This window comes from Littorina saxatilis, linkage group LG2, assembly GCF_037325665.1.
Source record: "Littorina saxatilis isolate snail1 linkage group LG2, US_GU_Lsax_2.0, whole genome shotgun sequence".
Classification (NCBI taxonomy): Eukaryota; Metazoa; Mollusca; class Gastropoda; order Littorinimorpha; family Littorinidae; genus Littorina; species Littorina saxatilis.
This window is the reverse complement of record NC_090246.1, coordinates 27,139,401-27,154,869: the sequence shown is the minus strand read 5'-3', so window position 1 is coordinate 27,154,869 and position 15,469 is coordinate 27,139,401. Positions and strand designations below refer to the sequence as shown.

The 15,469-nt window shown below is 42.7% G+C and overlaps 1 protein-coding gene across 1 annotated transcript in view; it reads right to left on the bottom strand.

Annotated features, from left to right (window-relative positions):
• LOC138952554 (uncharacterized) overlaps positions 1 to 15,469 on the bottom strand; it is a 35,811-nt gene that overhangs the window by 16,655 nt on the left and 3,687 nt on the right. Inside the window, exons 2-3 of the mRNA XM_070324245.1 lie at positions 7,828 to 7,957; positions 4,617 to 4,757 (exon numbers count right to left, since the gene is read on the bottom strand). Coding sequence (XP_070180346.1) covers positions 4,617 to 4,757; positions 7,828 to 7,957 — 271 coding nt within the window. The remainder of the gene's footprint in view (positions 1 to 4,616; positions 4,758 to 7,827; positions 7,958 to 15,469) is intronic.

Below are 15,469 nucleotides of genomic sequence, written 5' to 3'. Positions count from 1 at the left end.
ACCCTGACCACGACAGAATGGGACACTCCAAGTCGTCTGCTCACTTCTCGCTTGCTTACGCCGTCTTGCAGCCATGCGATGGCCCGGGCTTTGTTGAAGGTGGTCACCTTTCGTCTGGGAGGCATAGTGAGAAGATGGTGGCTAGCGGAAAATCGCAGGGCTATAAGGCCTAACTGGTGACAACAGTTCACTTTCAACACATCCCCCCTGCACGTGCATAACGAATTTTTCATCTTTCCCGCCTAGGCTTTCCCACGCGCCAGCGTAAAAATGGTCCACTCTTTGCAGTTTGGCAGTTTCTGTCTCGTGCCCTAGCCAGGCCTCCGTGGATCCCGAGCAAGTTTTCCTGCTAAGACAGCATTGCTCACCCACTGGTGTGTACGGCCTGACAGCCATTTGGTTTTTATAAACTTAGGAACAAGGAGTTTGGCACAGATGAAGTCAGCTGGGTTTTTTCAAGGGCGGTCCCTAACTTTTTCCTTTGAGTATAGTTTTGACCGATATATTATCCAGTTCCAAAAATGATTACTCGAAATGTAGGCTTATATAAAAATGTCCATGACAATCTCATTCATCTTCATTACATGTAACGATTGCATTTCCCTTATCCTCAGTTCCTTTACTTTCTCCCACACCCCTTTTTCTCATTACAACAAAAAAGTGTCCTACAAATTACAACACCCCCACAAAAACAAACACAAAAACAAAACAAAAATGCAAAAACATTACAGTTGAAAAAACCGGATTGGAGCTATACAGGAAAACCAACAAAAAAAGAAGAAAAAAAGAGAAATAAAGAAAAAGAAAAAGAAACATACACATACGTTCAGAAATACAAAAATACTACATTCCAACGATGTCGGCATTCACTCTCTTATTCCACCCTTCCAACGAATCTGCTTCATTATTAATCTTTTCCTGAATCCGACATTTTCCCATCCTTGCTCCCTTGCGGTTCCACTCAACTCGCCTGGGTGCAACAGTTTTTGCGGTCGTCGTTCTACAAGAAACTGGGATCGCAAAGGAAAAAAAAAGAAAGGAAAATCGAAGCCAACTATCCGCGTTTTTTTTATTTCTTCCGGCGATACCAAAGACGTCTTTCTCACAAAAGACCTCTCAGTGAGGACAAGATGGCGGCATAAAATGTCAAGAACAGACAAGGCCGGCTGCGATAATGAAATTCTCTTGCACCATACTCTGCGTGTTCTCTATTCAGAAAACTATGAAAGGCGTGAAAGACGAAAATGAGTTGCATTTTCCGTGATGTTTATTCACGAGGCTGATTGGCGAGAGGAAACTCCAACTTAGGAAAGAACTTTAATTCTACTCGAACATGAGCAATGACAACCACACGACCAGCTAACCAGCCAACCGGCCAATCAGCCAAACGGTCAACCAGTCGCTGAAGCAACCAAGTCTCGTTGCTCTTTTCATCTAAAATTACCACAGGGCAGGTAGTAAACTGAAGAAAGAGTTTAGAACCTTTGTCGTATGGTTGACATTTAAAAAACTTGCTTTGCACGGCATCTCCGCAGACTATCAGTGAGGATTCTCGGCACTCATGTGTCAGTTGGCGTCTACCCGCAGAACGTTGAGCACCCTTGTGACTATAACACATTTATTAATCCTCTGGCTGAAATTCTTGTAGCGAAGATGTGTATTTAATCAACGAGAGCAAGCCGAACAAGAAAAAAAAGAAGAACAAGGGTAAAAGCAAAGCCGGGGGAAGAAGGAGGACTGTTACGAAGTAAAGGGATGGAGAGAGTGCGTGGGAGGGAATCAGGCGTACACTGCTGCTCTCTTTTTTACTGTTGGGAGTATTGAACCAGATCCGATAAAAGCTGTGTGACCTGGATCTTCTGCAGTTCAGTGGTTATTACTCTTGTCCGGAACTTAAAGAACCCTGTACAGGGGAACCCCATTTTAATTAAGCCCTCACAAAATCTGAGAAAATCAGGTCTTTAAAATGGAGAGAGTCTTAAAACGGGGATAAAATTACAGAGGTTATGAAAAGATCATTAGGGTCTTACTAAGGAGGGAGTCTTACATTGGAACGGGTGTGGTCTTTAAAAGGGGGTTCCAATTATGTATACGGGTTTACTACCAAGACTGGCCGACGCGAAACGGAGCGGGCAATATAGCCCCGCAAATTTAAAATCTTCGCTGTGTCAGTGTACCTGATTTCCAGATAGCGGTCGGGTTAAGGTGTAGATCTTTCCGCAAAAAACAAGAACGTTCCAGGCGAAATGGCTCCAGCCTACACAAGACAAAAACTATTCCATAATGCTCGTTACTAGACCGGACAAGAAGAGCTAACTGAAACCTCCATATGACGTTGGTTGCATGATAGCAGGCAACCTTTATCTTTCTGTACTCCGTAGGGTAGAGGAAGAAAGAATAGTAACCACTTGGTAGTAATCTCTTAGCTACAAACAGTTGTTAACCCGTGATTTGTAAAAACGTAAAATAAATCACGGGGCGCGCCCCGCGATTTGTAAAATGTTTTACAAATCACGTAAATGCGCCCGATATTTTCTTGTTATCTCCAAAGTCAAGGGATCTATTAGATAAAAAAAAATGTCATTACTTTATTGTCCCATCGCTGGGAAATTCGGGTCGTTCCCTCCCAGTGGAAAGCTAGCAGCAACAGAGTCGCGCTACCCCAAAGTCAAGGGATCTATTAGATTTTTTTTTCTCTCATTACTTTATTGTCCCATCGCTGGGAAATTCGGGTTTGTTTTCTTTGTTATACTAAAAATCATAATATTTTATCTATCGGGCCAAAACCACCCCCCACCACCCAGAATAGAGGCTCTAAACAACAAATATAGATAATAATAAAAGGCATGTATTACTTTGTGGAATGCGACATTTTTACAAATCGCGGTTTTAGGTTCGACGTAATTTGTAAAATGTTTTTACATTTTTACAAATCACAGGTTAACAACAGTGCCGAGACAATGATGCTGATTTTCTTGTTGTCTTGACAGCGTATTTTTGGGCGTGACTTCAGTGAGAAAGGAATCCATTAAATAACTTGTTTGCGAGGAAGAGCGTCAGTACGGATGGAGTTATTTTCACTCGCAGAAATGCCAAGTGCACTATAACATTTCATAATCATAATTTGTATGCTTCCTTGTACTTGTCTTAAACATGAAACAGCCGAACATTTTGGTTGTCCACTCTATGACGATGACGAAACCTTAAACATGAAACAGCAGACATTTTGGTTTTCCCTTCTAAGACGACGACGAAGACAAACAGCAGTAAGCTTTAGATTTAACATGCGCCCAGCACAAAAGTAATGAGCATGCAAAGCTAATGTCAGAAAATCAATACAGTAGAGCACATGGTATAAGTACACGATATCAAATGTACCCCTTAAAGATAGCCTCTTTCCCATTGTAAAGCCTCGGTTACACCGGACCCGAATCAGCTGCGAATCCACCCGAATGCACCTATTCGGGTGCATTCTGGAGAATTCTGTTCTCCCTCCCCGAATGATCAAAAATTCGGGAGGGATTCTGGAACATTCGGGGAGGGATTCGGCTCGTTTTGAAATTAATGTTAAAAACCAGCCGAATACCCTCCTGAATACTCCCGAATGAGGCCCCGACAAATTTCATTCGGGCCACATTCGGGAGGTAATCGGCTGGAATTCGAATGCATTCGGGAAGGCATTCGGGACATTCTTGGCAGATTCGGGCGTATTCGTATCATTCGGAGAGTACGGTCCGAATTATCAGACCCGAATAGCACGAATAGAGCCGAATCTGCCCAGAATGCCTCCCCGAATCCATCCGAATCTTCACCCGAATACATTCGGGTCGTTATTCGGCTCTATTCGGCCATATTCGGGACATTCGGGTCAGATTCGGTGCTATTCTGGTCGAATGCGGCTCGATTCTGGTCACTATTCTGGTTGGCATTCGGCTGTATTCGGGATTCTAAAAATTAATTCGCGTCGATTCTTGCCGATTCTGCTCTGATTCGGGACCTATTCGGCTCGATTCGGGGAGCTCCCCGAATTAGAGACGAATAGGTCCCGAATCCACCGAATCCATCCGATTCAACCCGTATTCGGACAGAATCGGCCCGAATTTATTCGGGAGTATTCGGTTCCTGTGCAAAACCGAGGCTTAAGCCATTATATAAAACCACCACTAACCTGTCTAGGCTTTTACATGACATCATCCTTCCACTTGAGAAAAGCGTCTGTTCATGCCTTCAAAAACGTTTGTGCGAGAAACATTTGACTGGACTATTAGCTTTTTTGTGTGTGTATGGAACAGAAGTCTGTTCAACCCTGCAACGATGTTTCAGCGAAAACAAGTTTGAGAAGACTTAATTTGGGAAACAATAAAAAAAATAAAAAAAAATAAAAAAACGCAGATAGATTGCTAACTTTCCAAAATCCAGAACAAAAAACCAACAAGAAGGGTTTAGTAATTGGAACGTGTGAAGTTCGTATTTTGTCAGAGACGTTGTCGTTGGGCAGTTTTCCTGCGTAGAGAAGACGCCAGGCAACTTGCTTCTGTTCTGCCCTTTTCCTGTTTGCCTACCTACAAAGGCGTATTTGAGGGAAATGATTGACTGGACTAACGTAGACATATTACCTGCATAGAGAAGAAGTCTGGCAGCGTCCGTTCTGCCCTGGATGGCTGCTTTCATGAGGGCCGTGAAGCCCAGTCTGTTGGCCTGGTCAATCCGTATCCCTTTGAACTCCTGAAGCATCACCCGCACCACGTCCGTGTGCCCTGCACAGTGGGTCAGTTGGTCAGTTGGTCATACTTGATAGCTTGGTTGGTTGATTGATTGATTGATTGATTGATTGATTGATTGATCTTAAAACATTGGGTTGGAGGTTTAAGGCAGACAGACAGACAGACAGACAGACAGACAGACAGACAGACAGACAGACAGACAGACAGACAGACAGACAAGACAGACAGATAGACTAAAAACGCAACATTTTGCTATCTGATGCTCATAAGCCCCTCTTCTAATTACCGAATTTGTATTTAACACAGCTACGTACACGATAAAGTTTAGAGACTGACAAATAATGAATGCAGGCATCAAAACTAAATCGACAGATATATTAACGTATAACACCAGGCGTGCTCGTTCCGGTTCTAGGGTACGACTTTAACCTCCGGTTCTAGGGTGCGACTTTAACCTCCCTTCCAGTGTGGTACACAAGCACCCACTCGTCAAGGCGTGCCCGTGGATAGAGATGCAATCGGCGGGCACTCCATCTGATGGCACTAGCAGAATGAATCGACTGGGAAATCAACACTAGGCGCCGGACCCTTGTATCTTCAATCGGCATCTTTGTTGTTCTTTCATCCCTCGGCTCTCGTTCTATTGTGTGGTTTTGGAAAGGCGAATGGGAATGGGAAAGGACTATTGATTGATGTCACAGTTGACTCGTGTTTGTGTGTTGGTTGATGGGGTGGAGTCGGGGTGGGATACGTGTGTGTGTGTGTGTGTGTGTGTGTGTGTGTGTGTGTGTGTGTGTGTGTGTGCGTGAGTGAGTGTGTGTGTGTGTGTTGGTGAGTGTGTGTGTGTGTGTGCGTGCGTGCGTGTATAGGCGATGCTCTGCATGTTAAAATGTTTTCATTTTCTGAACCGATTTGCATTATCGGCATTCTGAGATATTTACTTGCGGTAATTTGTTTTCAGACGCGTCGTGCGCAATTTGCATGTGAATGGATTAGAACTCGGTCATTGCACCTAATAACAGATAAACTTTGGTTAGTGAAGACAGTTTTGTGAATTTTTGTTCATTCTCACCAAATGAAAGAGTTCAACGCATTGTTTTCACCTGAAAAATCACGGATGCTAGGCTGCAGAAAAATTAGGTCGAATACCCTCCTGAATGTTTTCTTTATTTCAACAACAGGTCATGCTTCGGTGATCATTTATGGGCTTGCTTGTACACGCTTCACGATTCTTAATTATTTACATGCTGTTTTGTTTCATAACACTGGAAACTGAGTGCTCTGCTCACTGCATCTGGCTGTCTCTCCGTAGCAAATTTGATGTCGTAAGCATGGTCATGTCCCTTTAATGGCACTTTCTCCACAACGGCGACTAGCAGTTTTCAATGTGCCCAATAGTGGGAGATATAGTACCGTGGTGCCTCTCTTGTGAGGCCCCGAAAACATCTCAAACAGTAGGGCGGGGATGTAGCTCAGTCGGTAGCGCGATGGATTTGTATCCAGTTGGCCGCTGTCAGCGTGAGTTCGTCCCCACGTTCGGCGAGAGATTTATTTCTCAGAGTCAACTTTGTGTGCAGACTCTCCTCGGTGTCCGAACACCCCCGTGTGTACACGCAAGCACAAGACCAAGTGCGCACGAAAAAATCCTGTAATCCATGTCAGAGTTCGATCGGTGGGTTATAGAAACACGAAAATACCCAGCATGCTTTCTCCGAAAACGGCGTATGGCTGCCTAAATGGCGGGGTAAAAAAACGGTCAAACACGTAAAATTCCACTCGTGCAAAAAACACGAGTGTACGTGGGAGTTTCAGCCCACGAACGCAGAAGAAGAAGAAGAAGAAGGAGAATCTCAAACAGTAGGGTCTCAAAGGCACAGGCCTGCTCGCGAAAATAATTCATCTCACCATCTCAGATTAGCTGACAAGGTGTTAAATGGGATACGATTAGGACCATCCCTCCACCAAAACTTAACAGTGTGTGTGCTCTATTCGCACAGTTGATTTTTTTTAATTTTTTATTTTTTTTATTTTTTAGAGAGAAAAGACAACTATATTCCCAAATGCAGAAACTCATAAAAGAAAAAAGTGTTTTTTCACACATTCACCCAATCCTAAAAATTAATTTTACAGTTGGAAATGAAAAATACTTAAACTCTTAATACAGTTCAAACAACAAGAAGTACGATCCAGATTTCAAACAAGCTTGGGACTTAATGATCAAAAGAAATATTTTCTAATCAAAATCAGCCGAATGTAAACTTCAAAGCACAAAAGACTAATGTTCCAAACACGTTCAGACAAAACAAAGACAACAAGAAATTCCTACGAGGTAGGAAAAACACCCCCGTCAAAGGGAAATAACCTTCTTAGTTGGTGGCAGTGACTGAGTGAGAATGGTTATTTCCCTTTGACCATGAAGATGTCCCTCTATAAGTCCTTGTATAATTTTAATCCACCAATAACTCCCTAACCGTGTGTTTGACTGGTCCCAATTTTTGTAAGGACCGTCTCAGGAATGTATAGAACCTGTTCACCAAGTTTGGTGACGATCGGTCCGTTCATTCTTGAGATCTATATGCGAACACAAACAAACAAACAAACAAACAAACAAACACATCGAGCGAAACCTATACACACCCCTATACCGGGGGTGTAAAGACAAAGGTGCGCTTCCTGGTCGCGAAAGACAAAGGTGTTCAATCGGCAAGAAAAACAGTGCGGCGCGAAAACTAATTGAGCTGAAAACTCCCTTTGGCCACATAAAACAAAATCCAACCCAGTCGGCAAAGCTTTGATCACTGACGCGTGAAGACGGAAGCGATTCCGCCACGCTGCTGAAAACAGGCGTGACGATATCGATTTTGTGTGTTTGTGCGTGCGTGTGTGTGTGTGTGTGTGTGTGTGTGTGTGTGTGTGTGTGTGTGTGTGTGTGTGTGTGTGTGAGTGAGTGTGTGTGTGTGTGTGTGCGCGCGTGAGTGTGAGTGTATGTGTGTGTGTGTGTGTGTGTTTGTGTGTGTAAGCGCGCGTGTACGTGTGTACGTGCGTGCGTGCTTGCATGTGTGTGTTTGTGTGAATGCGTGTATCGATTACATACATGGCTTACCTGCCTGGGCGGCGAAGATCAAAGGAGTGTTGCCTTCCTTGTCTGGAATGTTGACATCTATCTCAGGTACTTCGCTCAGTATGTCCACCGCCGGTGCCAGACCGCTGGAACACAGGTGGCTGATTCCCGTCTGTATGGATGGAAACAACAAGGTAGTTTAACTTCAAAGGCAACTAGTAGCCTGGTAAACTGTTCAAATCAACTTGACATATGTGACCCTCCACCACGAAATGAGTCGCATGTCACCTCGCGCGGTTCTGCGCTAGGCTTAATATAAGTCCGGGGAGTGTCTGGTAACAGTGTGAGGGTCACCTTAGTCACAGGCTTATAACTCAAACTGTTTTCGCTCTTTACTAAAACGGTTTTCACCACTGGATAGAGCATAAAACACTCTATAGGAAAATGTAAAAATAAGAAAATCATGCAAAGGTAACATGCGACTCATTCCGTGGTGGAGGGTCACATATTATGTTACTAGACCAGCCAAAGGAACTTGGTCACATCAACGGTTCATTTATAAATCAATGGTTCGTGTTCAGGAGGAATCGTATTTATTCAGGATGAATGGCTCAGTTTGTGCCACCTTTGACAGACACTTCAAAAGTTCAGGGATCAAACTGACTGACCGGCAGCGAAAATAACCGGTCATTGTAAATTAAAAGGCATCAGTGACTGATTAAAATGAACGGTTCGCTTTAATTGGTTCGACCTTACGGCTTTCACAGAACAAATAGGCTTACTTCCCGTTATGCTCTCTGTCGTAATTATGGGGCAGCAACGAAGGATCTGACAATAAGAATATGAATGAATGAAGTAAAAAAATGCATACGCAGAAAGCTTCCGTTAGCGATTCCTCCAAAGAACGAAAGGTTTCTGTTTCTTTCGGGGCTTTTTGCATGGTAACAATTGTTCAGCTCGCAACAAGTGCACAAGCCAATGGTAAAGGTAAATAACAACATTGTGACTAACACGCAGCCTGTGCGCAAGCAGTCTTCCTGGACCAATATTTGTTTTTACATTTAGTCGAGTTTTGACTAAATGTTTTAACATAGAGGGGGAATCGAGACGAGGGTCGTGGTGTATGTGTGTGTGTGTGTGTGTGTGTGTGTGTGTGTGTGTGTGTGTGTGTGTGTGTAGAGCTATTCAGACCAAACTACTGGACCGATCTTTATGAAATTTGACATGAGAGTTTCTGGGAATGATATCCCCGGACGTTTTTTTCTTTTTTTCGATAAATACCTTTGATGACGTCATATCCGGCTTTTTGTAAAAGTTGAGGCAGCACTGTCTCACCCTCATTTTTCAATCAAATTGATTGAAATTTTGGCACAGCAATTTTCGACGAAGGCCGGACTTCGGTATTGCATTTCAGCTTGGTGGCTTAAAAATTAATTTATGACTTTGGTCATTAAAAATCTGAAAATTGTAAAAAAAACAAATTGTTTTTTAAACGATCCAAATTTACGTTTATCTTATTTTTCATCATTTTCTGATTCCAAAAACATATAAATATGTTATATTCGGATTAAAAACAAGCTCTGAAAATTAATAAATATAAAAATTATTATTAAAATAAAATGTCCGAAATCGATTTAAAAACAATTTCATCTTATTCCTTGTGGGTTCCTGATTCCAAAAACATATAGATGTGATATGTTTGGATTAAAAACACGCTCAGAAAGTTAAAAAGAATAGAGATAAAGAAAAGCGTGCTATCCTTCTCAGCGCAACTACTACCCCGCTCTTCTTGTCAATTTCACTGCCTGTGCATCGAGCGGTGGACTGACAATGCTACGAGTATACGCTCTTGCTGTAAAAATGCAGTGAGTTCAGTTTCATTCTGTTAATTCGACAGCTTGACTAAATGTTGTAATTTCGCCTTACGCGACTTGTTTCTTTCTTCCGTTCTTTCTTTCTTTCTTTCTTCCTTTCTCAATTTCTGTCTTTATATCTTTCGTTCTTTTCTTGTTTCTATCTTTCATTCCTTCATTCATGACATCTTTCTTTTCTTGTTTGTTTCTTTGTTTCTTTCTGTCCATCTGTCCGTCTGTCTGTCTGTCTTTCATTCTTTCACTCTTTCTTTCTTGCTTTCTTTCTTTCTTTCTTTCTTTCATTCTTTCTTTCTTTCTTTCTTATGTTCTTGTGTCCTTCCTTTCTCTTTTTCTTCATTCCTTTCTTGTTTTCTCTCCTTCTTTCTCTCTCTCTTCTGTCTTTCTTTCCTAGTTTTGTATTTCTTTCTCTCTTTTTTCGTCTCTCTTTCCCTGTTTGCTGTCTTTCTATTGTTGTTTGGCTGAATCATCATTTTCTCATCATCATCTCCTTCGTTTCTCCGGTCACGCACACACGTCCTGACTCCATTATGCAAAACAAGCTGGGAGAAGCCATTCCATCAGAATTACTCAGAGTGAAGCTTTAACGTTTTTGCTCCACGTTCAAAAGAATGTTACACGATGGAAGAAGATCAAAAGCATTGTCATGCAAATCCTACAAGTCAAACTCTTGGCTTATCCGTGTCACGCACCACCTCTTATCATTTCTTCTCCATGTTCATCCCATAATTTACTGCGTGGAAAGGTTTAGGTGTGTGTTTGTCTCTGTTTCTCTGTCTTTCTGTCTCTCTTTAGGCCGAGTGCCAGATGCAAAAAAGCATTAGTATGCTTATTTTTGTAACCCTCGAAAAATAAAGAATCAAGAATTGTCATTGTCTGTATCCGTCCGTGTCTGTCATTGCTGTTTATATCTGTCTTTCTTTTTGTCTCTCTCTGTCTGTGTATTTGTCTCTCTCTCTCTCGCTCTCTGTTTTTCTCTCACTGTCTGTCTCTCTTTCTCTCTTTCTTCCCCCCCCCCCACCCCCTTTGTCTCTGCTACAGTTACTGTTCCGCGGTGCCCATCTCTGTCAGTCTGCTTGTCTGTCTGTCTGACTCTCTCTCCCTCTCACTTTTTCTCTCTCTGTCGATATCCCTGTCACCGTCTCTGTCTCCATCCCCCCCTCTCTCTCTGTCTCTCTCTCTGTCTCTCTCTCTCTGTCTCTGTCTCTCTCTGTCTCTGTCTCTCTCTCTCTCTCTCTCTCTCTCTCTCTCTCTCTCTCTCTCTCTCTCTCTCTCATGAGGGCCGTAATTCGGGGGTAATTTCTACGCAACTATCTCAATACCTAGATACCGGAAGTGGCCGGAAATTGCCTCCCTTTGAATGTACCACAGGCGGAACAGGTCAATCCTCTACGTCCCTCTGCGCATGCCCGGGTCCCGAATAGACATTTTCGGCATCGTTTTGTGAAAAACTCATCAAATGCGGAATGTTCCCCTTTGGTTCCTGTGCCTGAGCGAGAGGAAAATCGATAATTCTGAGTAATAATATACCCCGCACGTAAGGACCCAGAAAATGGCCGAGGATTTAGTAGTGGTGATGGATACTTAAAGATACCTGCCTTCGATTCCCCCAGAACACGGAGTATACGTATATGAATGCCTAAATGATGGCGTGGAAAAACATGGTCATACACGGAAATATCCACTCGTGCAAAAAACTCCGAGTGCACGTGAGAGCTGCAACCCACGAACGAAGACGAAGAAGAAGAAGAAGAAGAAGAAGAAGAAGAAGAAGAAGAAGAAGAAGAAGAAGAAGAAGAAGAAGAAGAAGAAGAAGAAGAAGAAGAAGAAGAAGAAGAAGAAGAAGAAGAAGACGACGAAGAAGAAGAAGATAATATACATAGTAAACTTTCTCATAGTCTACTGCCACAGATTTGTCCAGGAGTTCAGACGAGATAGGTGTATCCTACCACTTGGATATATCTATATATCTATATCTATATCTATATCGATACATACCAACAACAATCAACAGCCGGGCTGCTTCTGTGTGCACAGTAGGAAGTTTCGGGCTGGAGTTATTTTGCAGATTGATACGGGTACGAACGCAACATTGCAATTGAACTGACATTGTCTACTCGGCACAGAAAGCAACCACCAGGCTGTAAATGTTTAGTGTGTGCCCAAGCGTGAGAATGCACTTAAGCAACGTAGAAGCCTGTGCAGATCGATGTAGGAGATGGTCTGCAAGGTATGCCTTTCATCTTTACAGGATGAGGAGAAGCGATGCCGTTCTCTCGACCACCACAGATTTTTTTGCCCATTGGTTTTTAACTGTGTTTAAAATATTCATGCTGATGTCTGGTTGAACGCTAAGTGTAGAAATATAGCATACTATTCATCAGTTCCATGCGATTGCACTGATATGTTTGTGTTTTGCATAATTTTAAGAGCATCGCGCGAATAGGCTGGAACGTTTTTGTTGTTGTTACTGTTGGAGGTGCTGTTGTTGTTTGCATTTTTGGAGAGAGCGAACAATTTAACTATTGAAAGATAAAATATCAAGTGACAAAATATCAGGTGACTATAGCCAGCAATCTTTCCCCTGCCTATCTCTTCTTCCCGTCCTAAATGTTGCGCGTCTTCTCTCTCCCCTCTCCACTCTTACCTCTCACCGCATTCGCCATCACGTAAACAGGTCATCCTTTTTAGTTAAACAAAAAGACACATTTATCTGCTGGCGAAACTCTGTTTACGACGGATAATGAAGTAAAAGAGACCGCGAACTAGCTTTCACGAAACGCAGTGAAAATCAGCCTGAACCTTGGTGAAAGAAATAGATTTTTTTGAAATCGGAAGGAAAGAAACCCCTCATAAACTAAAAAGAGGGAAGACGCTTGAGGCGAAGTAAAACTCTTGAGCAGCAAGGAAGGAGAAGATTATGTCGCCGTTGAGGGACGAGAGAGAGAGAGAGAGAGAGAGAGAGAGAGAGAGAGAGAGAGAGAGAGAGAGAGAGAGAGAGAGAGAGAGAGCGAGCGAAAGAGAAAGAGAGAGACAGAGACAGAGACAGAGACAGAGAGACAGAAAGAGAGAGAGAGAGAGGCTTACAAAGGAACGTCTTCCAAACAGGGACCTGAACGAAGCGCTAACGAAGAGCCAGCAAAACAAAAACTAGAGCTGGGATTTTTCCCGTAGAAATGTAATTCCCTTAGCGCCGTGGGATAATCAGGTCTAGTTGTGCAATGCGCATCCGGAGGAAACAGAAAGCCACGCAACAAAACAAAGCAACAGGAACAATAGCAAGTGCGCAGGAAAACAATCATGGCAGCAGAGAGTGAGAGTTGCATGATCGATTTTGAAAACTGCCTTATCATCCGGTTTGAAAATGTGTGATTCTGCTTCTTGTTATTCTTGTGAATGGATTTGTTTGTCTTTGAAATGAGCATTACATATTGAAAGCATTATTCTGGTATTGCTACATTTGTTTTCTTTTCGCACACCATGTACCAGGGCTGATGTGCACAAACAATGTACCAATCAGGGGCGGATCCAGGGGGGGGTTTCCGGGGTTTTCGGACCCCCCCCCCCCCTAGCCTAAGAAAAAAGAATGAGAAAATAAAATTTGAAAACAAAGAAAAGCTGATGGCTTAGATTGCACCAGATTGCTCCATTTTCCTTGATTTTATCCAAAAAATTCCGGGGGAGCATGCCCCCGGACTCCCCTAGGAGCCGGCCTTTGTCTTCTTAGTGATGGTTTTGGAAAGTAGTTGGGTAATTTCCTTGCTCAGGTTGCACCAGACCGGACAATTGTCTTTATTTTACTCCAAATTTGTCTTCTTAAATGTACTTTTTGGAAGGTGTTTTGGGGGAAGTTTCATTGTTCAGATTGCACCAGATTGCTCAATTTTCTTTGTTTTTATCAAAGGGGGGGGGGGGGGGGTATTCCACCTGTCGCCTGTCGTGGAATTGTCCCTAAAAGGAATTTGGAAACCCCCCCTTAAAAATGATGTGATCCACCCCTGCCAATCGTGTGTGAGCCAGCATTTGGGTCGGATTGATTGGCAGCACAAGCAAACCTCAATTTCAACCATTCCGATACCACGGCTGGATCTTACCCGATTGGCTACTTTCTCGTGCTCATCAGCCCCGGTGTGCTTAAAACGGAACCTCCTTTCTTAAACATGCAAAGAAAAAACACGAAAAAAACCCAAGAAAAAACCACAGCAAGGAAACAAATAAATTAGAAAGAACAAACACAAGCCTAAAGAAGTCAAACAATATCAAAGCTTCATACTTTTGTCCTGTCCTTCTTCTTCTTCTTTGTTCATGGGCTTAGACTCCCACGTTCACTCATGTTTTTAGCACGAGTGGATTTTTACGTGAATGACCGATTTTACCCCGTCATTCAGGCAGCATACGCCGATTTCGGGGGAGGCATGCTGGGTATTTTCGTGTTTCTATAACCCACCGAACTCTGACTTGGATTACGGGATCTTTTCCGTGCGCACTTGGTCTTGTGCTTGCGTGTACACACGAAAGGGGTTAAGTCACTAGCAGGTCCGCACATAAGTTGACCTGGGAGATTGGAAACATCTCTTAACCCACCAGGCGGCAGCGACCGGGATTCGAACTCACGACCTCCCGATTAGGAGGCCGACGTCTTGCCACTGCGCCCGTCTGTCCTGTCCTTTTCTTAGATTCTGGCAATACTGTACTACATTATTTCACTTCTTGTAGTTGGTCAAATCTATCCTTTCTGTGTGTTTTTGCTCACGAATCCTAACATCAAATACAGAACACAAAACACGGAATTGCCTCCGTCTGACGCAATGTAATTTACAGAACTGAGTCCAAATCAGAAATTGGCGCATATATCTCGGAGAGACAGACGGGGTGGGAGTGGGGTTGTAGGAGTTTGTCTTCTCTGACAGAAAAAGCACTTGTACGTTTCAGTCCATACAAAGAGTTAACGCAATGGGTTCAGAAACGAGGGATGGCCTTGTTCAGAACAAAGCTTGTCTAAAATTAATGTGTCTTGCACACTGCGTCATTCATAGTTCGGGAAAGTAAAGGTACCGATGAAAAGGTCAGTCTCTCAAAAAAGACTACGAAAATGCGTCAGCACTTTATATCTGCACCACGACCATAGATCTATTAATGCACTTTTTCGTGGTCATTGTCACCTAATCCCCATAACGCATCAATAGGATCGTTTTTGTGATGTAGCGACAACTCAAAACAAGTCGCGTAAGGCGAAATTACTACATTACAAGCTGTCGAACTCACGGAATGAAACTGAACGCACTGTATTGTTTCACCCAAAGAGTACAGCCGCTTCGTCCATCCCCGCGTGAAGGAAATCGATCACCTTCCACGTGCAAAACGTAGTGATATTGACACGCCAGATAAGAGCGTATTGTGCTAAGCAGGAAAGCGCGCTTTTCTGTATTCTTGTTAACTTTCGGAGCTTGATTTGAATACAACCTATCATATCTATATGTTTTTGGAATCAGGCAATGATAAAGAATAAGATGAAATCATTTTGGGTCGATTTCTTAAATTTTAATCGTAAGACTAATTAATTAATCTATTTTCGTTAATTGTGATCTCATTTTAAGAGTAAACATGACATATGTATATATTTTTAGATTCAGAATGTGATGAAAAATACGATGCAATCAATTTTAAATCTGTTTGTGAAAAATCGATTTTAATGACAACTTGAATGAGCAAACTCATTAATTAAATTTTAAGCCTCCAAGCTGAAATGCAATACCAAAGTCCGGGCTTTGTCGAAGATTACTTGACCAAAATGTCAACCAATTTGGTTGAAA